This window comes from Salvelinus sp. IW2-2015, linkage group LG18 (genome assembly GCF_002910315.2).
Source record: "Salvelinus sp. IW2-2015 linkage group LG18, ASM291031v2, whole genome shotgun sequence".
NCBI classification, from domain to species: domain Eukaryota; kingdom Metazoa; phylum Chordata; class Actinopteri; order Salmoniformes; family Salmonidae; genus Salvelinus; species Salvelinus sp. IW2-2015.
Window position 1 is genome coordinate 52,582,474 of NC_036858.1, and position 26,042 is coordinate 52,608,515.

The 26,042-nt window shown below is 44.5% G+C and overlaps 1 protein-coding gene across 27 annotated transcripts in view; it reads left to right on the top strand.

The window, feature by feature from the left end:
- The window catches only part of LOC111977567 (dystonin), a 198,098-nt gene that overhangs the window by 126,020 nt on the left and 46,036 nt on the right, over positions 1 to 26,042 (top strand). For 23 of the 27 annotated variants that reach the window (XM_024007053.2, XM_024007056.2, XM_024007061.2 and 20 more), the window contains 22 exons: positions 1,256 to 1,804; positions 2,303 to 2,479; positions 3,351 to 3,474; positions 4,722 to 4,930; positions 5,156 to 5,473; positions 5,574 to 5,740; positions 5,935 to 6,091; positions 7,876 to 8,002; positions 8,292 to 8,342; positions 8,777 to 9,012; positions 9,272 to 9,401; positions 9,648 to 9,847; positions 10,110 to 10,611; positions 10,824 to 12,292; positions 21,298 to 21,459; positions 21,691 to 21,861; positions 22,201 to 22,370; positions 24,156 to 24,315; positions 24,543 to 24,869; positions 25,083 to 25,167; positions 25,262 to 25,503; positions 25,810 to 26,016. In XM_024007053.2, coding sequence (XP_023862821.1) covers positions 1,256 to 1,804; positions 2,303 to 2,479; positions 3,351 to 3,474; positions 4,722 to 4,930; positions 5,156 to 5,473; positions 5,574 to 5,740; positions 5,935 to 6,091; positions 7,876 to 8,002; positions 8,292 to 8,342; positions 8,777 to 9,012; positions 9,272 to 9,401; positions 9,648 to 9,847; positions 10,110 to 10,611; positions 10,824 to 12,292; positions 21,298 to 21,459; positions 21,691 to 21,861; positions 22,201 to 22,370; positions 24,156 to 24,315; positions 24,543 to 24,869; positions 25,083 to 25,167; positions 25,262 to 25,503; positions 25,810 to 26,016 — 5,940 coding nt within the window. The remainder of the gene's footprint in view (positions 1 to 1,255; positions 1,805 to 2,302; positions 2,480 to 3,350; positions 3,475 to 4,721; positions 4,931 to 5,155; positions 5,474 to 5,573; positions 5,741 to 5,934; positions 6,092 to 7,875; positions 8,003 to 8,291; positions 8,343 to 8,776; positions 9,013 to 9,271; positions 9,402 to 9,647; positions 9,848 to 10,109; positions 10,612 to 10,823; positions 12,293 to 21,297; positions 21,460 to 21,690; positions 21,862 to 22,200; positions 22,371 to 24,155; positions 24,316 to 24,542; positions 24,870 to 25,082; positions 25,168 to 25,261; positions 25,504 to 25,809; positions 26,017 to 26,042) is intronic. The other 4 variants (XM_070448597.1, XM_024007060.2, XM_024007063.2 and 1 more) reach the window with 1 other exon arrangement.

The window sequence follows — 26,042 nt, forward strand, 5'->3', positions numbered from 1 at the left end:
TGCTTGATTCATAGTGGCTTGTTGTTACACAAGACTCAGGTCCCTTTTTCTAATAGCTGCATTGAACTTTTCCTTATTCTTTTCTTTTATATATATATATATATGTATATATGTATATATACATGTATATAGGTTTTTGTATGTATGTATGTATGTATGTATGTATGTGTATATATGTGTATGTATGTATGTGTATATATATGTGTATGTATGTATGTGTATATATACAGTGGGGAGAACAAGTATTTGATACACTGCCGATTTTGCAGGTTTTCCTACTTACAAAGCATGTAGAGGTCTGTAATTTTTATCATAGGTACACTTCAACTGTGAGAGACATCTCAAGGTCCTTTCTTTAAGGGCTTCTTAAAGAAAAACTAACAGGTCTGTGAGAGCCGGAATTCTTACTGGTTGGTAGGTGTTCAAAAACTTATGTCATGCAATAAAATGCAAATTAATTACTTAAAAATCATACAATGTGATTTTCTGGATTTTTGTTTTAGATTCCATCAGTTGAAGTGTGCCTATGATAAAAATTACAGACCTCTACATGCTTTGTAAGTAGGAAAACCTGCAAAATCGGCAGTGTATCAAATACTTGTTTTCCCCACTGTATATATGTATATAAATACAAAAACATAGTCATGGGAAGCACAAATAAAACATCACATATCACCCAGAAAAACAGTTACATTCCTCAACAAATAAGTCCCCAGTCAATACTTCAAAGTGCCTGAATGACACCAGAACATAATTTTGGGCTCCCAAGTGGCGCAGCGGTCTAAGGCACTGCATCTCAGTGTTAGAGGCGTCACTACAGTTACCCTGGTTTGAATCCAGGCTGTATCACAACCGACCATAATTGGGAGGCCCATAGGGCAGCGCACAATTGGCCAGCATCGTCCGGGTTTGGCCGGTGTAGGCCGTAATTTTAAATAAGAATTTGTTGCCTAGTTAAATAAAGGTTAAATAAAAAAATACTAATACATATAAAAAATGTATTTTGAAATCCGTTCCAGCAATAGAGTCCATTAAAACTAAAAGCAGATTTACCTAGCTCGGTGGAGACCCTAGGAACCTCAAGAGTTAACCAATACTTAAATGCAATATTTTCACTTTATTTTATTTTTTAATTTCATATCTTGTCCTGTGTGTTAAATGTCAGTGTTGTAGGTTTTTCATGTGGCAATTTTCCATACTATGTCAATTTGACAATAAAGCTTTTGGAATTTGAATGGACTCTCTCCTCTTCCAGGCTCGTCACCAGGAGATCCTGTCCCAGCAGCAGGACATGATCATGGCCACCCAGTCAGCCCAGGCTCTGCTGGACCACCAGGCCCATGCCCTGTCCTCCACGGAGAAAGACAAGCTGCAGATGGACATCCAGGAGTTGAAGGGTCGGTACAACGCTTCCCTTACCCAGGCAGAACAGCAGATGAAGCAGGTGGTCCAAGTCCAGGAGGAGCTGAAGAAGTTCCAAGGAGACTGTGAGGAGTTTGAGGGCTGGCTGCAGCAGGCCGAGGGGGAGGTGGGGGAGCTGGGAGCCCCCGCTGGAGCTCTGAACATCCTCACAGAGAAGCTCCAGAGACAGAAGAGCTTCTCTGAGGACGTCATCTCCCACAAGGGGGACCTGCGGTTCATCACCATCTCAGGGCAGAAGGTGCTGGACGTGGCGAAAGCCTGTGGACGCATGGACCCTGAGGGGAAAGATGCCCAGCTGGAGGTGGATACCACTGGAACCTGCGCTGCTGTAAAGGATAAGCTGGACTCGGTTGCTAGCCGTTACAAAGCCCTGCACTCTCAGGTAAACTTTATATACCAGTACCACAAGACTGATTTAGCCCGCTGGACTAAAGCCTAGTCTCGAAGTCTTCAGCAAGGTTACTGATCACATTCATGTTGTTCACTGAACCACCTTGGTAACACCAGGAGGCCTACCTATTTAAATCAGTACGGTGAACACTGAATGAGACACACATCTCAGGCTGATTGAATGTTCTTTTTTTATGGATGTAATATCCTACTCTCACCACACGGTGGAAGCATTTCTGTTTAATCAAAATGAAAGCAAATGAGTCATTGTTCTGTATCACAACACTGGTTCACTCTCATACTGAGAGGCAAATGTTGACTTTGTGTAACTGTTGATCTTAAAAACAATTCAGATTAAATGCTATTTTATTATATATTGCTGTCCAGCTTTTCTATAGGTTGAGATACAGAAAAGAGTAGGCAGTTATACTGCATGCATTCCAAGTTAGTAACTACCACAGCGATCAACATCAAAACTAATTTCTTTCAGTGCAATGAGCTCGGCAACAACCTCAAAGATGTGGTGGACAAGTACAAGAAGTACGAGGACTCAACCGCTGGTCTCCTGAAGTGGCTCAACAACTCAGCGGAGGAAGCCAGAAGGCAACAGTCTGAGGCCATTGCTGCCGACCCTCAAACCCTACAGAAACAGCTGGAGGACACCAAGGTATGACAAAAAAAATAAAATCTCACCAAATCAGTATGTGTTTTATCCAGACAAAGCACATTACCACAGTGTAACAGACTCCGGGCTAGAGGAGGGCAAGTGGAGGAATAGCTGTTTACAGAACAGCCTTTTTTCAGAGTTTACTCACTGATGGCTCTGAGAAGTGAATGGGTTTAGAGGTCATTACACTGCTTCAGACTCCCCTCTCCATATACAGTGTTTCCACTCACTTTAAAACAACACTGCTATTTATAGGTCCAAATTCAAACCTCAAAGCAGTCCCCAAGACATGAATATCCTAACCATTCGTACATTTTCTTGCTTATGCCTTTGAGGCGGGGGGGGGGGGGGGGGGGGGGGGGGTTACGGTTGGAGTTGGACTGGACAGAGGTGTAGAGAATGCCTAGTATCCTTTAATAAATGATGTCCCTGCAGTACTCTCTGAGTCAAGCTGGCTTGCAACTGAAAGTATGTAGTGTAGAGAGAGAGAGAGTGGGAGTAAAGTCATGTTCCATTACATCTCTCTATGGAGTTGCATTGCAGTGGCTCAGAGATATAGAAGATTAGAGGTGCCCAAAACTCAAGAATGTAGTTTATGTCAGGGAAATGCTACATTTTCCCCTGAGTGCAACCAGTCAGGTATATGTAAAGTTACAGTAGTGGAGCTCTAGTATTTGAGTGTTTGAATAACACTATTTGTTTTTAGATGCTTTTACAAAATATTTGTCTCCAGCTTTAAACCTGTATAATTACAGCATTGTAATAAAGATATAGCTGGAGTTTATTGATATATCTATATGGAGCAGTGTGGTTTGTCTGTTAGACATGTTGACTGTCTAATCTTCTGTCTGCCTGTGTTTGTCATGGTCAGGCTCTGCAAAATCAGACCACTGGTCGTCAGACTGCTGTGGAGACACTCCGCAAAACATCGGACTCTCTGGTCACTGCTGAGGGGGACCTGTTGACCAATCAGGACGAGATCCAGGAGACAGTAGGTGAGTAATCAGTCTTAAGTATAGATTCTCATCCAATGCTATTTCTAAAAATAATGAAATACTTGACAATATAGTGCCACTGCCAATGTGTGGTTACTATCATAGTGATTCATGACTGTTGGAGTGAAATAGAAGTAGGGGAGAGTGTGGTAAGTTGAGCCATCCCTTGTTTCTAGGAAACCATACACAAATGTAATAATTTGACCAAATATTTAGGAAGAGGTCATCATATCATAGAGTCTGTGAAGGAAGAAACCACATGGGGAAAGTGGTAAGCAAGTTAGGTCCCACATTTTTTTTTCACCATGTCAAATGAATGTATTGTTCTAGAGGTTTCATGATGCTTGTATCTTAACCAAAGTACATTTTGAGATTGTTCTATACATCAGTTGGGGTCTCTATAAGCTACAATATGAGGTCCTAAACCTAGCATGAAAGTTCATCCTTGTAGCTATGTGGGCTAATACATTTTTTTGCCTTGGGGTAAGTTGTGCCAATGGCCACGGGGTAAGTTGAGCCACAGTTTGAGCAAATGTAAATGTTTTCTTCCCAAGCGTAATGCCAGGCATTATCGCAGGGATATGAGGTAACACCAGGTCCTGGTATATGTTAAAAGTGTTTTTAAAAAGTACATAGTGTTTGTAAGTTGTTAAGCCAGTGTTCAAACATGCTTAAAATGATTGAAAGACAAAACAGTTATTGTGATTGTGTTGAATTGGGTTTGGGAAATTAAGATTGGAGAAGGTTTTTGAAGGTCGTGGTAATATTTCATTCAGTACAGAAATTTGTAGGTGGCTCAACTTACCCTGTCCAGCGGCTCAACATACCCCATATCCGGGGTAAGTGGTGCCAAGAGACCAATTATTTTGGACAACCTATGTTTCCAAAACTGTAATGTTTACATGAATTCTGATTATTTTAATAAGAGATACACAACATCCTGAAATATAAGTAGATGTCTTTGTTAGAAAGAATACAATATTTCCCTTGACGGAGTGATGCTGAATGTAAAATGTTTTACCCTGTCCCTAATGATATTGCGCTTGGCCGACTCAAAAGTATTTTTTGTATGTGCTGTATATTTATGATACAGTAATCTTTTCCATATGTTTGACCTTAGCAGAAAGGTCAAACAGAGAGAACAGTGAAAACCCTGACTTGATTTGCTCATAATTTCCAAGTGGTATGAACTTTTACCAGTGCTAAGCATTGACCCTAAAACCATTGCATTGTGTCTTTGCTTTCAGATGATATTGTGGAAAGGTATGACAACCTGTCCAAGTCAGTGAGTGATCGTAATGAGAAGCTTCAGATCACCTTGACCCGCTCCCTGAGTGTCCAGGATGGCCTGGATGAGATGATGAGATGGATGGAGGGAGTAGAGAAGAGTGTGAAGGAGAAAGGACAAGTCCCTCTGGATTCAGCAGCCATTGGAGATGTGCTGAGCAAAGGGGCAGTATGTACTGTAAACATTAACTTTGTGTAACTGTTTTTACCAGTCAAATAGCCATTTCACCATATATTCACCTTACTGTAACTGGTTATTTATGCTCAACAGTTAATTTGGAATTTGTCTCTGCATGATCTTCTACAGATGATGAAACCTAAGCTATAAAAACATTGAAAAACATTAAAATGTCTCTAAAATATATATTTGTCATCCATTGTGTTTTTCTTCAAGGCTCTGGAGCAGGATATTTCCAGTCGCCAGAGTAGCATCTCGGCCATGAAGGCCAAGGTGAAGAAATTTGTGGAGACAGCTGACCCCTCCGCCGCGGCTCTGCTGCAGTCCAAAATGGATGCCCTGTCACAGCGCTTCTCTGACACCTGTGACAAGCACAAGCAGAAAATGGAGCAGCTGGAGCAGTTGAAGGACAAGGTGGAGGAGTTCGAGAAGACCTCGGACAAGGTGCAGCAGTTTGTGCTCAAGCGCTCACAGGCCCTCTCCGAAACAGACGGGCCAGGGAAAAATGTCAACGAGCTCTCGCAGCTCATGCAGGTAGCTAGTCATCAAATATGTTAATTGAATGCTCATTTTCAACCACACATTGCTCAATAGTGATCTTCCAATTGTTCTAACTGTTCTAATGTTTCTGTAGGACACTAACACTGAGTTGGCTGAACATGCCAAGGATGTGGAAATACTGCAAAAGCTGTCAAAGGAGCTGTCCAATATGGGTCCAGAGGGAAGCATGGCCCAGATTCAGGGAAAGATTGACAACCTCTCCAACAACTTCAATGCCTTCAAAGACACTGTGAAAGAGAAGTATGTGAAGATGACGGTTGCAGAGCTACCTGCTGATCCTCATGTATAATCTACTTGTGGGGATACTTGTTCTCATTTGACACAGATGAAACATCATTATTTTATTTCGCCAGTTGACAGTCATGTTTTGGCATATTTGATATGTCTCTGTGATGTGATGTGACTGTGGTTGTCTTCTCCCTTTTACAACACAGAGAGGAGGAGGTGTCTTCCTGCCAGGACCAGCTGGGAGACTTCAGGGATGCAGCCGGAGCTCTCAGGACGTGGCTGGAGGAGACAACAGAGAAAGTCCCTGTGGTTCAGCCAACCAGCAGTGAACAGAGTCTATTGAATGACCTGCAGAGAGTCAATGTGAGTGAGCAGACAGACTGGTCTGGTACTAGATAGGCCCCCTGACTTATTTGCATTATGGAAATGCAATGTTCTACCTCTGTTCTTAGTGCAAAGAAGGACAACTGCATAGCTATGTTACAAAGGTGCAGGTGAATGTGGAGCTTGTTCTTCAAATGGCCTTATGTTACATTTTTTAATTTGAGTAATTTAGCAGACGCTCTTATCCAGAGCAACGTACAGGAGTAATTATGATTAAGTGCCTTGCTCAAGGGTACATTGGCTTATTTTTCACCTAGTTGGCTCGGGGATTTGAACCAGCAATCTCTCGGTTACTGGCCCAATGCTCTCACATTTTTTTTTCAATTTTATTTATTTATAAAGCCATTTTTACATCAGCAGATATCACAAAATGCTATACAGTAACCCAGCCTAAAACCCCAAACAGCAAGCAATGCAGATGTAGAAACACAGTGGCTAGGAAAAACTAGAGAGGAACCAGGCTCTGAGGGGTGGCCAGTCATCTTCTGGCTGTGCCGGGTGGAGATTATAAGAGTATATGGCCATTAAGGCCAAATTGTTCTTCAAGATGTTCAAACGTTCATAGATGACCAGCAGGGTCAAATAATAATCACAGTGGTTGTAGAGGGTGCAACAGGTCAGTACCTCAGGAGTAAATGTCAGTTGGCTTTTCATAGCCGAGCATTCAGAGGTCGAGACAGCAGGTGCGGTAGTGAGAGAGAAGAGTTCGAAAACAGCAGGTCTGGGACAAGGTAGCACGTCCGGTGAACAGGTCAGGGTTCCATAGCCGCAGGCAGAACAGTTGAAACTGGAGCAGCAGCACGACCAGGTGTACTGGGGACAGCCAGGAGTCATCAGGCCAGGTAGTCCAGAGGCATGGTCCAGGTCCTCCGGGAGGGGAGAGAGAGAGAGGAATTAGAGGGAGCATACTTAAATTCACACAGGACACCAGATAAGACGGGGGGGTCGGGGGACACTGTGGCCTCATCCGATGATACCCCCGGACAGGGCCAACCAGGCAGGATATAACCCCACGAACTTTGCCAAAGCACAGCCCCCACACCACAAGAGGGATATCAACAGACCACCAACTTACTACCCTGAGACAAGGCTGAGGATAGCCCACGAAGTTCTCCTCCACCGCCGAACATCTAGGCTACCTGCCGCCCATGTTTTCATGTCATATTACCCACGTCACAGGTTTGGCACTAAATGTGTTTTTGTAATAGAGTAAGAGGAGTGCGGTGCGATATATCACTATTTTGTCCTCCCTGATTTCACAGTAGTTTCCATGCCAAAGTAATAAAAGGATGGGAAGTGTTTTACATAGGACTCGTCAGGGAGTCAAACACTAAATAACCGGGACTCCCTGCCAGAAAAAAACTTCCAATCAGAGATGAACTGGTACAGTGTGTCACAGAAAAAAGATAAAAGACAAGAGAGTAACGAACCATAAGTAAATAGGTCAAACATCAAAGATTAAAACACAAATCCCTCCACACTTAATAAAACATTTGCATATTGAATAATTTGTTTGTACCATGCGAAAAATCACAGTTTAAAATGAAATGAATCATGACTTGACATCGAAAACGGTTTCCTTTGAGGAGATTTTAGTCTCGATGCTGCATTGCTCCAAATATATTTAGCTTGGTCCTGCTTCTTACAATTAACAGTCAAGACAGAGTCATTCAGTGTTCTCTCAATGTAGCCATGCAAATTGCAGCCCTATTCGGGACAGTGTTGTGTAAACTATGTTCTTGGTTTGATTCATCTCTTTGCAGGCTCTAATGGAGGAATGGACAACCAAAGGCTCTGCTGTCCAAGATATAAATAGCAAAGGATCTGCGCTATGTAGCTTCATAAGTGTTCTCACATCTCCAGCCAAGACCAAGATGTCACACACGTCAGGTACTGTATGCTTTCAGAAGGTTTGATTATCTCAAAGCAATTTGTTAGAGATATTTTTAAGCAAGTGGTTGTGTTCGGGAATGAGAAAACAATGAAACGGGAGATACCCGTTATCTGTTGCAACACGTTACGCTGTACTGTACAGAACATGACCCTGATCTCAATGTAACCACAGTGATCATACAATGATCTTTTTCATGTATGACAACCCAATAGAGTTTAGTTTGCTTTTGACATTTGTACTTAACAAATAAGCATGATCTTATGTATTTTTTTGTTTTGCGATCAGCTGTTGCTAACGGTGGTGGCCCTGGAAACCATGCCTACCTAACCAATAAAGGTACTTTTTCTTTACAGTGTATCATGTTAGGAATGTATCTACACAGTGTTCCAGACCTGTACATTATCATAACAACTTATCATTTAATGGCTTGTTAGGTAGAAATTGTCTGTTTTAGACCTCGTCTTGTACTTATCCTTGATTCTCTCTACTGGAAATGTCCCATTCTTTTTACATTCCAATGTATTAAGAACATGATTTCAATCTATTTTCAATATACCTTCAATAGCATGAAAACCCATTTCAAAGCAGCTGTGTTTAGCCCACACTGCAAAACAATATCACAGAATAAATTCACAAACTCAATTTGGATGTGACCATTTCCAGTAGTGCTGTAACTGCTTACAGCAGTGCCTTGTCCAAGTCATTGTTGTTATAAAAGGTAAACTGGCTGGTGTCTAACACTCTAACCTCTAACCTCTAACCACCCACAGAGGTGATGGTGGTACAGCAGAACATGTCATATATCAACAAGGGCCACGAGAGCCTGGGAGAACTACTGAAGGACCGGGCTGCAGAGCTCTCTGGCCTGGTGCAGCAGGTGGCAGAGGCCCAGAAGGAGACAGATGCCATGATAACATGGCTGAAGGACATGAAGAAGACAACAGCATCCTGGAACTCTGCGTCCACAGAGAAAGACGCCATGAAAACACAACTGGAGCAACAGAAGGTAGATTCAGCCAAGGCCTGGTCTGCATAGACTGTTTCTACATTGTAATAGTTGTTGTCCCTATGGCTTATTATAGTAGTGGTTTAGTACATCCAGTGGTATCATATGAAATATCTCACATTATTATTGGTATGCAAAATGCTCTGTGGGAAGCCAATGTTTTAGGCCAGGTGCCTCTTGTCTCTACTCTGTGCATGAAGAGCCAATGAATCAAATATATGATGGTTTTAGTCAAGCACTATATCTCTATTTTTCTCAGGCCTTTGAGGAGGACATGAAACAAAAGCGTGAGCAGCTCCAGAAGCTGAGCGAGAAGCTCCTCCACTTGATTGAGAAACACCCAGACTCCCCTGAAGCAGCCAAATGGAAGCAGATGCTGGCACAGATAGGTATGCAGTATGCAGCATCCCATCTGTCTGTCTCCAAATGTTTTAATATCTACTGCATCAATGCAGAGAGCTTTACCCAGGGTCAGTCCAGTCCAGTCAACCGCTCCCCCTTTTCCATGACAGAATACCTGGCCTCCCCCACACCAACAAACTTGGCAGACTCATACAGCTAAGACCTAATCAGTAGGGGCTGTGAAAAGTTCAAGGTGCCAGGGTGTTTTGTGCTGACCGATGTTTGTTCCTCAGATGCTGCCTGGGCGGATGTAAGCGGGTCGGTGGAGGACAGGAAGCAGCACCTGGAGGAGTCCAACAGGAACCTGGACATGTTCCAGACCACGGAGCCACAGCTCCGCCAGTGGCTCTCAGAGAAGGAAATTATGCTCAGTGTCCTGGGGCCCCTCTCCATGGACCCCAACATGCTCAACACACAGAGGCAGCAAGTCCAGGTACTTCAGTATGGGACATATTAGTTAGTGTTGAAATTATTACCACCATGTACAGTTCAATGTCAATGTCACCTACTTCACACATAAGCTAATGTTAAAGACAGTCATTGTTTTGTCTGCAGGCCAAATGTTGAGGCTTGCCAGAATTAATCAAAATCGAGATGATTAAGATTGAAAAGGTTGAACCATTTTGCACATTATGTGCATTATTAAACACCAGCATTGCTTATTTATTAAGGTCATATTGACTTGTCCCTCCTAGATCCTCCTGAACGAGTTTGACAGCCGTAAGCCACAGTATGACCAGCTTAATGAGGCTGCTGCTGCTATCCTGAGCACATCAGGCAAGCAGGACCCCTCCTCTGGTGGGAAGGTGGTGAAGGACCAACTGGCCGCCGTGACCCAGAAATGGCAGGGCCTGACTGGGCAGCTGAGACAGCGAGCCGGCCTCATCGACCAGGCCGTGGGGAAGACGGGCCAGTTCCAGGATCTGCTGAGGAGCCTGAGCCAGAGCGCCGCCTCACTGGAGACCCGGCTCAACAGCCAGCAGGCCCTTAGCAGTCAGCCTGACGTGGTGAAGAAGCAGCTGGAGGAGGCTAACACCATCTCTGGCCAGCTGAGGGAGGAGAGGAAGAGACTGAAAGAGGCTGAGACCCTCTGCTCGGAGCTCTCTGCCCTGGTCACAGAGGACTACCTGAAAACAGACCTAGCCAGGCAGCTGGAGGTGGTCACCAAGCCCTTCAAACAGTTGGAGGATAAAGCAGGTTTGGCTTTGATTTAATTTGCTTTCATTTTTTTTATATTATGTTTTTTTCTCTTTAATGAGAAGCTTCAGGCTGTACTGTGGTTTAATGTCTGAAACTTTGACAACCATTGAAGGAGTTTCATGATGAGGTAGACATTGTCATTCTGAATAATAAATGTATGCTTTGTTCCTCTGCATCTAAATTACATTAATGTACATGCTCTTTTTTAGTGAAGCGGATCCAGCAGCTGAACTCGGCCTTCGCAAGCTCCCAGCAGTTCCACCAGACCTCCAAAGACTTCCAGGAGTGGATGAATGAGACGCTCCAGGAGCAGTCTAAATCCCAGGCAGTCTCAGCCCAGGTGGAGACCCTTCAGCAAAGCCTGAAAGAGCACAGTGCCCTGCAGAAGGCCCTCAGTGAACATGAGGAACCATACAGCACCATCATCAGGGAGGGGGAGACCCTCCTCCAGAACACAGATGGGGCAGAGAAGGTGTCGCTGCAGGGCCAGCTGGCCACATTGCGTTCCAACTGGGACGACATGAAGAAGAGCTCATCCGAGCGCCAGGATAAGCTCCAGGGAGCGCTGCAGAGGGCCCAGAAGTACCACGAGCATGCTGAGAAGCTCCAGTCCTGGGTCCAGGAGAGTGAGGTCAGGGAGGGTAGCGTCAGGCTCTGCGTGGACCCAGCGGAGGTGGAGAGCTCAATCTCCCAGCTGAAGGCCATCCAGAAGGACGTGGACAAACACAGAGGCCTGGTGGCGCAGCTGAACACTGCAGCCGAAAGCCTCCTGGAGGTGGCCAATGCAGACACAGAGGCCGTCAGGGAGGAGAAGGCGGCCATTGGGCAGAGCGTGGACCGGGTCACAGAGAGGGTCCAGAACAAGAGGGAGTCTCTGGACAAGATCTCACAGAGGCTGAAGGAGTTCAACGACACCCACAAAGAGGCCAAGGGCCAGCTGGAAGGGGCTAAGAAGCAGCTTGTCGCCTACTCATCACTGGGGGTCCAGGCCTACAGCGACAAGAACCTGACCAGCATGAAGGCCCAGCAGAAGAGCCTGGATGGGGTCAACACACAACTGGAGCACCTGAAGAGTCTTGCCCAGGGCCTAGTGGCCGACGTCCCCGAAGCTGACGGGGTGACAGACCTCCTCCTTCAGGCCGACAGCCTGGAGAAAGAGTACGGCTCCCTCAGCAAGGATGTAGGGAAGACTTGCTCCAACTTGGAGTGCAAGCTGCAGGGCATCGGGCAGTTCCAGACCAACATCCGCGAGATGTTCACCCGCTTCGCAGACTTAGATGATGAGCTTGACAGCATGGCTCCTGTGGGCCGCGAACTGGCCACTCTGAATGAGCAGCAGGGCGGCATCAAAGGCTTTGTGGAGAAACTGCAGGAGCTGATGGCAGACACAGCTCAAGGAGAGGACAGATGTAAGAAGATGCTGGAAACTGAGGCCTCCCCAGACCTTCTGGGGCTGAAGAGAGACCTGGATGTTCTGAGTAAGCAGTGTGGCAAGCTGATGGACAGAGCCAAAGGGAGAGAGGAAGAGGTGGGGAGTACACTCACCCGTCTGAATGAGCTTTACTCCAAGCTACAGCAGTTCACTAACAAACTGGGCGGAGCCGAGGTCAAGGAGGAGGGTCAAGGGTCAGTTGGCATGGAGACAGATGTCATCAACCAACAGTTGGAAGCTTTCAAGGTAAGATTACATTTTGTTAACATTTTACAGTAAAGTAAATGTAATGCAAAGGCTGATACTGTATTATCAAACTTGGTTGCCACCACTAATGGTGATTAATTGTGGTTTTGATGATGGAAAAAATGCCCATGAACTTTCCATGGCATGCCTTACGCATTGGCTACATTATGGTATCATATTATTTCAGCTCATGCTTTACTATTGTACTCTAGCGCTCTCACTTTCACCAGCCACATCACTCAACTGGATGACATAACCCTGCCAGAAAGATATCATCCTTACATACAGTACTACCCTAAAATAACCATTAGTAAGACGTATAACACCTGGAGTAACATAGGATCTTGAGTGTCTGTTTGAGCTATACCTACACCAAAATATTATTTTCATTTACTGAACTCGCTACAACAAAACATTCCATTACTAGGTAATTTGGTTGCAACAGTTTAAAAACATACAACAAGTACAAGTACAATATGAAATAAAAGTACTTTAAAACCAGATGAACAGTAAAGACACAAAGCATCAATAAACAAAGTGCAGTAGAAAACCATTAGACCATTTCAGTTTCACCCACAATCTACTGATCTACTGTTCTAGTTTCCACGGAAATCTCTGGAAATAAATCCACATCACTATCTTAATTCAATAAGTTCCAATGGGGATTTTGCGTGATGCTATTTGCAGCATTAACCCCAGTGGTATTGTAAGTTAAACAACAGGGCTCTGTAATTGTCTTTTGGTCCTGGTGGCCACATGCGTGACCCTCCTGGGGAATACTGCTTCAGTATGTTGCTGATCATCTGGTCCAGACAAAAGAGCTCTGACTGGCCCAGATGCCATTGTGGTGGGTGGGTGATGAGCGACCCAGGATCCAGCTAAGAACCAGTGGGGTGTCCTATGTTGCACTGGCCCGGGGTAATGAGCATTACCCAGCCTGACTCCTGCTCCCCTCTCCCTCTCCTCCACTTTAAGAATGAGTGTGGGGCCTCCCGAGTGGTGCAGCGGTCTAAGGCACTGCATCACAGTGCTAGAGGCATCACTACAGATCCAAGTTCAATGTGTAGTAGCCAGCCGCGACCAGGAGACCCATGAGCCGGTGCACAATTGGCCCAGTGTTGTCTGTGTTAGGGGAGGGTTTGGCCGGCTGGGATGTCCTTGTCCCATCGCGCTCGCGCTCTAGCGACTCCTTGTGGCAGCCGGGCGCATGCACGCTGACTTCGGTCGCCAGCTGTACGGTGTGTCCTCCGACACATTGGTGTGGCTGGCTTCCGGGTTAAGCGGGCAGTGTGTCAAGAAGCAGTGCGGCTTGGCGGGGTCGTGTTTTGCCTCTTCCGAGTCCGTACGGGAGTTTCAGCGATGGGACAAGACTGTAACTACCAATTGGATATCATGAAGTTGGGGAGAAAAAGGGGTAAAAAGTACAAAAAATATATAGTACAAAAATGAGCGTGGCCTTACCTGGTCAGTGGTGACTCACTCGTTGGCATGAAAGAGTGAACAAGTGCTTTGTTTCATTATTCAGCCCTACCAGCTAATTCACTGGTGTTTGAGCATCTGCTCTTCCTCTTTAAAAAGAGCTAACTAAAAGTCTTAAAGTTTGTGTTAGCCTGTCTGTGGATGGTTTTTGATGCTCATCATTGGTGTGCATGACTTTGCTGTATCTGCCTAGCTGAACTTGAACTTTCCCCTGTAGAATTTAAGAGTATACAGGGCATTGCTTTTCTAGCTGTGGAACATGTTGAGGTGGTGGTTACTATATGTCATACCGTTGCTGTTAACAATAAAGGCATCTAGTAGTGCATGCTTACGCTGTATTAGCAATATCTGGATTCTACAGAAATGGAAAAGGAGCCGGAATAGTAACCACTAGCCAGAAACCATATTCCTGCAGTGCAATATTCACTCCCCTACATTATACTGAACTCTACAGACTCCTTCTCCAACCAACACATTTACCACTACTAGGAGTTTTTAATTATTCAACATTATTGTTTTTGTATTTACATAGTTTTTCTCTCATCAGTCAAGTTTCCTTTGATGTTAGCTTGAATGTGTAAAAAGTCTTTATGCGCTCTCTATGAAATAAAACAACAATTATTTTATAAAACACTTTCTTAATACGAAAGATATATGAGAGAATATAAATAAAACACTAACAACAGCATAATTGTGCCATAATATTATCAAGGCTTTTGTTGGTATATCAGTGGTGGATGAAACAGGGATACCCATTACCATGCCTTAAAGCGGGATACAAAGCATTCTAAAAGCCTGTAAATGCTGTTAGAGTTGATAGAAGGGGATTAACTATTCAGATTTGGGAAAAAGAAAAAAGTTATTTATTGGCTGAAAGCATCATATCAAAACATTGTATTACTTTTAATGAAATGTTTCATACTACAGCATTACACATCTGTTTGAAAATATAGGCCAAAGGAATTTGTTTCATTTTGTTTTGATGTTGTTGTTTTTTAAATCACAAGTACATTCACAAACATCAGCCTTTAGATAAATACCTTCAAATGTTATATCAAAATATAGGTCTAGTAGAACTCCAGTCAATGTTCTGAATGGTAGCTGGAATTATAATAATATATAATGTCATTTTGTGCCAGTTAACCCATTTTAAACATTGTGTTTTTGAGCTACAGACTTCTGGGTTGTTCCATTCGATTCATCTATTTCATCTGTAGATACCAACCATGAGTCTGTGTGGTTAACGGGGACTGAGCTAGTGAAGGGTTTGAGAGACAAGGGTGGATCCCCAAGGTGCCCGGGCCAGGTCTGTAGAATCTGAATGGTTTGAGCTACATGCTATTAAAATCTATCTATGAGAAGTTGAGACTCTCACGAAAACACACGTGTAACATGTTCTGCTCTATGACGCTCACAAGCTACACAAATGTCGTTCTTCTACATAGAAAATCATAGGAAATCCCAGGACATAGTGTCTATAATTTGTAAGTCGCTCTGGATAAGAGCGTCTGCTAAATGACTTAAATGTAAATGTAAATGTATAATACTATAATACATTCACATAGTTTCTGTCACAAAGTTGGATATTCATTTCCTGGTGAGCAAACAATTTCTGTACTCACAGCATTCATATAAATAAAACTAAATAATTTTGTGATATCAAATTGTGATCCAATTACGATCTTGTCTCATCGCTACAACTCCCCAACGCGCTCGGGAGAGGTGAAGGTCAAGTCACGCATCCTCCGAAACATGACCTGCCAAACCGTGCTTCTTAACCCAGAAGCCAGCTGCACCAGAGGAAACACTGTTCAACTGATGACCAAAGTCAGCTTGCAGGCCAAGTAAATCCCCTCTGGCCAAACCCTCCCCTAACCCAGACAACACTGGGCCAATTTTTCTCCAACCTATGGGACTCCCAGTCACAGCTGGTTGTGACACAGCCATTACATTTTTTGTTGTCGAACCCGGGTCTGTAGTGATGCCTCACTCGGGAGGCCCCATATAAATACATTTTTATCATGTTTTTGCCTTGGCAAACCATATTTTTTGTTGTTGACATTTATCAATAAAACTCATTAATGCAACTGTTAATGTCAAATTACTTGTGTTCTACTTGTAGCCTTGGTTCTCCTGAAAAGAACATGGAAAAACCCTTCATTGTGAGGCTAAATATAAAGGCTGGACATGCAGATAAATGAAAAGCCAATTTTAGCTGGGGTCTCAGGACTGATAGGGTTTTTTAAGAGGGTTTGATTGGTAACCATGAACCATCCCATAATATTGACTACTACCAGCTGTTGCTGAGCAACGTGTTCCCTGCTGGTTGTGCTCACCCTATCACCCTCTCATTGTCCCATCTCTAAGTCTCGTTGGGTAGGCCTGCACACAGACACGTCAGCTGCTGCGGGAAAACACCATTGTACTCATTCAGGCCGCTAGCTACTCTCTCTGATAAAAGTTCCCTGAAAATAAGGAATCACAAAAAGAACCCTACTTAATTCCATTACAGCACAAGGTATTTCCTAATTGGTGTCTAAAAACCTGTTTTGATGCTCGGAAACCTGTGGACACAGACCGAGACCAAACGTAATGGGATGTCTGCAGTGTGAATAGGGGTTTCATGTGGTCTATAATAATCCCTGCTTGGTTTATTCGTAGTTCTGGTACTTGGTGTATTTTGGGGTTTCATTGGCAGCTGTTGTGAAAGAAATAAACATAAAAAGGCAGCAATAAGTGAACTCATTTTGTTGCGTTACCATTTTAGGTCACGGTTTGTAAGAGCCTCCCCTCCCGAGTCCAGTGTTTCACTCTTATTGTTGTTGTAGTTAGGGGATCTGGAAGGTTTGCTGGGAAGGATGTGGTGTATGTAGTCCTTCTTGATAGTTAGTGTGAGCTCAGCTCAGTGACAAAACCTGCTGGGGGTTGGGGAGGTGGGATGTGTCGGGGCGTATTGTTAAAGTTTCTACTCAGACGTTACATCAGTGTCTCCTATGAACCTAAAAGGAATTTCTCTCTCCTGAATCATAGCTATTCCTCTCACTGAAGTTGATGAGGGGAAAAGGGCCGTTGGGGAGACCCCATCGTGTAGCCCAGCTTGCTCACTTACCCCGATGATGATACACACAAATCAAATCACTCTCCCCAAGGTGGAACATGACACCAGAAATGTACCAGAAGGATCTGAGTTGGTAACACATTGTTTTTGCTAGGATTGGCAGATCACTTTTCATGGTGACACATTGCATTTTTCCTTTGTGTTTTGGGATTGTGATTCACCTAAGACACCTAAGAGATGAATTTGTTCCTGTATGCACTAGGAGTGGACTTATACACAATCAAGAGAAGCTTTTGAATTTGTCTCATTGAATTCTTTGTCTAGTCCTTTATAATGGTTTTCGTTGTTGGGAGTGACTGATGAGTAGTTCTGTTGAAAGGGATTTTTCTGCAGATGATGTCACAAAGAAATGTGGCCCTTCTGCAACCTTTGGTTTGAATAGCCTGTCCTTGTGAATAACTTTACTCACATGCAATGTAATAAGAGTTATGTGTAAGTGCTCTATAGGTTTTGAGGGAGATATTTGAGTCATTTTGATTGGTTAAGGTGTATCCTATGTTGGTTGGAATGGGCATTAGTGAAGTCGCTCTCTTTAAAAAAAACATCTCATTATGACACATTTTTCTAATTCGGAGATCAAACCCCCAGTTTACTATAATCACATTCCTAATGCCAAACCAGTTAGTGTGGGCCAGGATAACGGAAACAGCCTTGGTGCAGGGAAAGGAGGATGAAAAGAGGAACACTTTGCCCTCCCTTAATTCAACGCCTGGATTTTGTCAAAATGATGTGGGATTCAGCTGCTGAATATCCTTTCTCTAAACCCAACAGATCTATTTAACCGCTTATTTATCTCTGCCAGACTTCCTCCTTTTTTCTCCTCTCACTGTGGAAAGGGGTCGTGGTGGTGGAAGGAGTTGGGATGGTTCAACTCCTTTCTGTTATCAGCCTTCTGTGCTGCACACAAAATGAATTCCTCTCATTATCCCTCTCTCTCATTCCTCCTTTCTTCTCTCACACGACCCAGGTCACTCGCCATAAAAAAGACACACCATGCCATGGATTTGGCAGAGCTGTGGGTGTTAAATTACCTGGGACCTGTGCCTCCCTCAGCATTCCAGAGTAATTAAGAATATCTGCAGGGTCCACAGCAACCATCCACAGGAAAACAACAGAGAAGGAACAGGAAAAAAGGGAAAACATAGAGATCTATTTCAGCCCAGCGTGATGTCACCAAAGTGGGAGCTGCCGCTGTCTGCTGGTCTGGTGTGATTAAATGTTTTCTTCCTTCAGAGGAGGAAAGCTAGTGCGTGTTGTGTGTTCCCCCCGTCCTCTCCCATCCCCTCAGTCAGAGAGAGAGAGAGAGTGAGAGAGAGTGATGGTGCCAGCACGCAGAAGATGACCAAGAAGTTAAGTCATATGGACTGGAGATAGAAGGAGAGAATTTGAGAAAAAAAAGGGTCAAGCGTCCGACCAATCAACATGTGCCGGAGCAGCCCTCTGTGGCAGATGTTGCCTGAATAATGAGCTAGCGGGGGCGGGGCCTGCAGCCTCTCTGCCAGGAGGGTGTCTGTCTGTCATTGCAGGGCGAACCACCAGAGAGGCAGGGCAGGCATTTTTGTTTATCCAGGAGCACCGGCTCTTCTCGCCCTTTGTTTTCATAGAGCCCTGTGGATTTGTATCAGGATATGCCACTTTGCACTGAAGCCCTTCCACAGCCTACATGGATACCAGCGGGATTTAAGGGATAAAATAAGCACTTTTAAGGGAGGACAATTATAATGACGTTTTGACAATGGGGAGGACAGCACCAAGTAGGGAATTATTTGAGGATAGGTGACTCAATGAACGGATTGGACGGTTCCAGATACTGATTGCACAGCCGGTGCACTTTCTGAGTGAGGGTGATATGTTGCTTTAGTGTTATTGAGTTCCATTATTTTTACTGTTTGGATTATTACGATTATTAGGTCTGTTTTATATATTCTGAATTTGTCTAAGTAATTGCACCCATTATTGTGAATTGTTAATTTTATTTTTTTTATAAGAAATTGGTTTTGATATAGCAAATTAAGTAAATTAAAAAAGTGAATATTGAACATGCACTTTTAGTAGTATTTTTTGGCTTGTTGCTTTAGCCGCAAATATTTGCACTGAAACAACATATACTGTACCTCAGACCACATTAGTATTATTTTATTATCTCTGAGTCAGTGCAGTTGGATTTAAGATGGGGAAACCTCTTAGCAGACCAGACTGCCTCCGCCAGAACCCCTCCTGTGTGGGAAAAGGGGAGGAGGAGGACCTAAACATTGATGACTGCTATGTTCCCCAGAGATCCATCTATGACACTGTCCGTCTCAATGAGCAGATTGATTGTGGCTCAAAGGGCAGCCTGGCTTCCAGGCACTTCACTGGCACCCTACCCTACACACACCGCACCCTGGACATGAGCAGCCTGTGTGGCAACGGAGTCCTCACCTCCTCCAGCGCCTTTGAGCTCCGCACCCGCGAGGCAGCTAGACTGGAGTGTGCTGTCTTTGATGGCCTGAAACTGAACGGTGACATCATCAGGGGAGCGGGAACGGTACTCCCTAAGACTCGTCTGGGGCAGGGAGGGGAGAAGAAGGAGCGCCCGCACCACCGGCGATCCTGGAGGACATTCGCTCCCACTAACATAGGGGAGTACGCCAGTCGCAGTGGCACCCTATGTTCAGACGGAGTGGATAGGTCGAGCCATGGTTTGGCCCGTGGCAGGAGGGGACGGAGTGTCACCAACTCCCTGACATCAGAGGAGGACTCAGGCCTGTGCAGCCCCACCGCAGAGAGGGAGCGCCGCTCCCACCGGGCCTCCAGGAAACCACGCCCAGGCACCAGGAGCCTCTCCTCCTCCGAGGCCATGCATGTGTCTGGGGAGATAAAACCAAGCTGCTCCCACAGCTCAGGGCAGGAGGAGTTCCCCTTCTCCCCGGTCAGGGACAACATACCCAGGGAACTGTACAACCCAGGACAGAGCAACAACCCTGTACAGGAGTCCCAGGAGGGGAATGACACCTGTGTGACAGACTTGAGTGAAACAGAGTTGACCATCACAAATGGGGAATACAGGGACTCCACAGGCAGGCGCTCCTCAAGATCAAACAGTAGGGATTCGACTGGCAGGAGGTCCTCGAGATCAGCCAGTAGGGTCCAAAATGGTGTCTCTAGGACGCTAGCGAGCTACGATGAGCTCCCCACCGCCGAGCTGCTAGAGGACATGTCCTCCCAGTCAGACTGTGAGTTGGTCAGCGTGGTTGTCACACAGCCGGAGCCCTATGTGAATTCTGGGCCGCGGTCAGAGTGTAGACAAAATATGGGTGTTAAACCGTTTGACTTGCAACACCACGGAGCTATAGAACCACGGAAATACAGCATGGAGGACCTGGAGGACTTCCTGCTGTCAGTGGAAAGGGAGGCCTGCTTGGCCAATGGCAGTGAGCCACGGTCGTACCAAGAAATAGGGGACGACGAGATCGAGAGCCTGTTAACTGCTATAGCCGCATGCTCCGAAATTGACCTCATGGGCTTCTCCTCCCCCCAGGTACCCCAAAATAGTCTCCTTCAACTCCAGCATTGCAGCGTGTTTTTACCTTCAACTGGGCCAAATAAATACGGCACTTTTGATTAGTGTTTCCTGGGATGCTAGTCTTGTTTATCAGATTACATTAGGTCTGAATTGGGTTTAGTACGCCAGCCTGGCCTGTGAGTCTGTCTGGTGTGATGCTGCACAGCTGTGCTCCAACTAATTGCCGTGCTTTCCTTTCTAGAAGCTGCAGTGCTGACCTGTCAGAAAGAGGTTGTTGTTATGCCAGCTCTGTGGCCTAGGCCAGCAGCCTGTCTATACAATCACTCTTCAGGGACTGGCGAAACATGTTGTAATGCTCAGCTGCATTTTTGAAACATTATTGTTAATTGTAGACAGTCAAAGTGCATAGCTGATAATCCATTTTGACTCTCTTTGTTTTGTTTTATGGTTAATGCATGGCTCACAAATAACCACAACATGTCAATGAACTGACTCATGTTTATCAGGAGGGCAAACAGAGATATTTTACATTTTTTAAATATCTTGCCAATGGCTGGATTTGTGTAAACAATCGGAATGTCTTATCTTTCTTAATACACATTTGAAAATGTAAAAGTATAGCATGAATCAAGGACTTTATTCAGTCCAATTTGGATAACACCCTTGGATAACACACTGAAAGCAATGTCTCATTCCCGAGAGCTCTCTTAAAACGTAGGGTAGGCATATTTCTTTAAAAGCAACATCAAACATCTCTTGTTTTGTCTTTATTGAAGTCTTGCCCTTATGAACCTCTGACATCATCTGTCTTATTGAGAGAAATAATTATCTCTCATCCGGTCTCTCATCTAAGTTGTTCTGCGTCTGATAATACACAATGTATTTTATTATCTCTGGCCACAGGTATTCCAGAAAGAGGAGGTTGATCCACTACAGACCCAGTTGCAAGACATCAACTGGCTGGGCCAGGGCCTGATCCAGAACGCTGCCAAAGGTACCAGCACTAAGGGCCTTGAACATGACCTGGAGGATGGCAACACTCGATGGAACACACTCAACAAAAAGGTTAGCCTGTCTCTGGGTTATTAATCTACTTCACACTCAAGCCTTATTGCTTTTTACATAGGTGAAAGAGGTCAAACTTTAGACACGTTTGATGAATAATACTCCCATGTGGTTCTTGCTTAATGTTTTTATAGCTATAATTAGTTACTGAGACTGAGTTTTATTTGGCCATAATACCTACCGCCTATATCGTAATACATGTGATGCCTATATTTAAATGGTCTTCTATAGATTGCTGAGCGGTCAGCGCAGCTGCACGAGGCCCTATTGCATTGTGGGAGATTCCAGGATGCTCTGGAGTCCCTGCTCAGCTGGCTGACGGACACGGAGGAGCTGGTGTCCAATCAGAAACCACCCTCTGCTGAGTTCAAAGTTGTCAAGGCACAGATCCAGGAGCAGATAGTAAGCCAAAAGAGAACTGATTACACACTTACAACATCAGTAGCTGCCAATTTACACATACATTAAATCCTATTCAGAGAGTCCATGTAGGCTTTACTGATTCAGCCATTTATCATTTTTATTGGCGTCCATTGTGGAGCATTATTTAGGGCTATCCTAAAGCTTCTGTTGAATTAACCTTTATAATACCATGGCATTGTTGAATACTCCTTTCTGATTGGCTTGATGGTCATTCTAGAGCGTGGATCATTTCCCTATAATGCACTGTAAGCAATAATTGTGCTCGGATCGGAGCATGTTGAACCTCGTAACTTCTTCACCTTTATTTGTCCTGGACAGCTCCTCCAGAGGCTGCTCGATGACCGCAGGCCTACGGTGGAGCTGATTAAGAAGGAAGGAGGGAAGGTTGTGGACCTGGGAGCAGAGTTTGTGGAAAAGGAGAAGGTGGGGAAGGAGATTGAGTGCCTGGGGCAGAGGTGGGACGCTTTGCTGAAGAAGGCTGAGAACAGGTCTGTCTGCACAACCAACACTTCCCTGACAGATGTATTTAAGCAAAGTGTTTGAAAATGAAATGAATATTATAGTTCTGATTCATTGTGGAAAATCTGCTGATTGGATTTTTGCTACGGAAATGCCATCCCTTTCCTCAGTCATAGCCCTTTACACTCGTACCTGTATACAGGTTAAAAATGGCAGATTTGGGCACTGATAAGCACCTAAATTGGAACGCAGTGGCTCTACAGTAACATGCTATAATCAGGGTTTCCCAAACATGGTCCTGGCCCTCCTAGCACTACACAGCTGATTCAAATAACCAACTCGTCATCAAGCTTTCATTATTTGAAGCAGCTGTGTAGTGCTCGGGCAAAAACCAAAATGTGTACCCAGGGAGGAGCCCCAGGACCAAGTTTGGGAAACCTTGCTATTAATGATGTCAGAGCTCAGGCTCTGCGCTTCACAGCGCTGTATGGGTTTTGACTGACAGGTGTTTTGAACTTAAGCACAGCACGCGACAAGAAGTTGCTCCCATCCCTCCCGCTAATTGGGCAACTTCTGCACATTTTTTGTTTTCTGAGTGAGGGAAATGTAAATTAAGAGGACTCGATGTGTTTCGAAAGATGAGACGTTGACGATTAGAATAAATACAGCTTTGATGTCATACAAGCAAGCCAAACACCTGTGGGTCCAAATGTGCACTTCACATTTCCATATCATAAAACTCATGTCATACAGTACAGTGTCACTGTTTATGAGTACTATGTTTGATGTACAGTTGCAGGACATGACGTCATACCCTGGGTAGTTCAGAATTTTTGTGCCTATGTTTGCCTATTCTGAAGAAAGTTTGCAGTGGAATCACAAACCTGAATGCACGCATGAGTCCTTTCTCTGCGCACCAAAATTACAATTTGTTTCTCTGAATTGCCCCGTGAAAGCCGAACGCTGTAAGATCATATTTTATAGCTTAGCTAGTCATGTTGTCATGTTGTTTTTTGGATTGCGTAAACAACAACAGTAATTGTGTGATGGGGGGGAAGCAGGCCTTATAGGTGAAGACTTCTTTGAGTCATAAAAGTTTATTGAAATTACTTAGGAACTGTGCACACTTTGGAGAGGTGCATGTCCACTTGGAGACACCAGTTAGTCCTCTCACTCAAACCCAAGTAATATTTTGTCTTATGTTCCACCTACCCCACATTTTTCAGGAATATTCCTATCATGTTACTAAATGTATCCAGGGTATTTTCTGATTTCGTTATCAACAAATGCTGCGAAAGGTACAGTAAATGTAAAATGCACATAAAATCAACAGTGTAATGTTTGGATTCAGTATTGTGTCAGATGAACTGTTGTGTCCTCACCTTTAGTCTAATCATTCCCCCATCATCTCCAAACTGTTCCCTTTCAATCGCTACCATGCTTATGCATATGCCTTTCATATTTCTTCTGGAAGAAACATTTTAATTTAACCCTATCAATATAGTCCAATTCCACCACGTGTAAAGGGTTCATGTAAAGGGTTGGACGATACAACCAAATGAGGTGTTGCGTTCTGGATAAGTTCCCTAAAGACAGAATTAATTGACCCTCCCCCGCCATCCGTAAGTGACAGTTGTTAGGTATAATTATTCAATTGTGTTATCTTGAGACTGGGCGCCAGAGGTCTTTGAGGAGACAATTATCTTGGCACCCAGTATCTTGGTATCCAGGCCAGACTTTAGTTGAGGGAGTAAACCTGTCTCATTATTCATCTGTCCCTCTTCTGTTCTCTCTTGGCATGCTGGGTAATGTAGGCACAAACAGCTGAAGAGCATTCTAGTTGTGGCTCAGCAGTTCCATGAGACACTGGAGCCTCTGTCTGAGTGGCTCTCTGCCACAGAGAAACACCTGGCCAAATCTGAACCCATCGGCACACAGACTACCAAGCTGGAAGTGCAGATCTCCCAGCACAAGGTAAGATACTTCATGTTTCAGTCATTGATGTTACTTCAGTCGCCCAATCCTTTGTTTTCAGTTTCTCATGATTTGTTGTCTGTTTTATCATCATTTGCATTCAGTTGATGTTTGTCATTTTAAGTTTCTTATTGGTTCAGTATTCATTTCCCCCCAACTGTGTTTGTGTGTGTGTTTTTTGTTTATCCCCCTGGTGTGTGTTCCATGTGTGGTGGTGATGTGGTCAGGCCTTAGAGGAGGAGATAATGGGTCACAGTAAAGACCTGGTTCAGGCCATCAGCCTGGGTCAGATGCTCAAGCCGGTTAGCTCAGTGGACGATAAGGAGCTGGTGCAGTCTAAGCTGGACTTCACCCAAGCCAGTTACATAGAGCTGCAGGAGCGCTGTAGGAGGAAGGCTGAGATGCTTCAGCAGGCTCTGGCCAATGCCCAGCTCTTTGGAGAGGACGAGGTGGCCCTCATGAACTGGCTCAACGAAGTGCACACTAGGCTGAGCGAAGTGTCCGTCAAAGACTACAAGATGGACGTTCTTGAAAAGCAGTGTACAGAACAACTGGTACTACTACCATCACACTCCTCTTCAGGCCTAACATTAATTCATCCTTTATCTCTTTACATTGTTTTTAAGTAATTTTAAGTTACATCTAACTACTTTGTTACTTTCAGTTTCGTGTAAGTTTAGTTTGTGTGAAAAAAATCAAATTCTTTCTTGGTTCCCAATGCTGTTTAAGTCAGATGAGTTGTTGCTAATGTTTTGTGTCTTGTCCAGGCCCTACATGAAGACATTGAGTTGAGGAAGCAGAATGTCGATCAAGCCATTTCCAATGGATTGGAGCTGCTGAAACAAACAACAGGTGAGACGATATGTTGAATACTACACCTATAATTTGAATGAAACACTTCAGAATGATTAATCTGAATTAATGTATCTACTTTTACCTTTTGTAGGTGATGAGGTGGTTGTCATCCAAGGCAAGTTGGACGGGATAAAGACGAGATACGCTGAGATCAACTCCATGAGTGGTAACGTGTCTAAGACCCTGGACGAGGCCCTGACCCTGGCCTCCAAGCTTCAGCACACCCATGAAGACCTCAGCTCCTGGCTGAAGAATGTCGAAGCTGAGCTCACCGCCTTTGCTGCTCAGGAGCCTGTAGGAGAGCAGCTCATCCAGGCACAAGACAGGCAGAAGGTAATGATAGGCCTGTTTTGTTTGACACTTTGTTGGGGGAAGCAGTTAACACTAGTTATTACGTTTCTGTATATGTATTGCTTGGGTTAGTTTTTTTGGTGGGGATGACAGATATGTGCACTTGCCATGTGACCTCTGTTAGTTTTAATCTGTCATTTGGTATTACGGTATTCCAAGCAAAATGGTATTACTTGGAATATTCTGTAACATCAGGATAGAATTACGACAGCCATATTACATCACTTTTAAACACAGTGCATGGAGAGATAGATTGGTGCTCACTGTATGGCCCTTTGTGTTACCCAGGCATTGCTGAAAGAAGCCATGGATCACAAGCCCCAGGTGGACAAACTGAATGAGGTGAGCAGCTCTCTGCTGGAGCTGGTCCCATGGAGGGCCCGGGAGGGCCTGGACAAGCTGGTGACAGAGGACAACGACCGATACAAGGCCGCCAGTGACACCATCACACAGCATGTGGAGCAGATCAACGCCGCCATACTGAAATCACAGCAGGTATAGTAAAACAACCACTCATTACA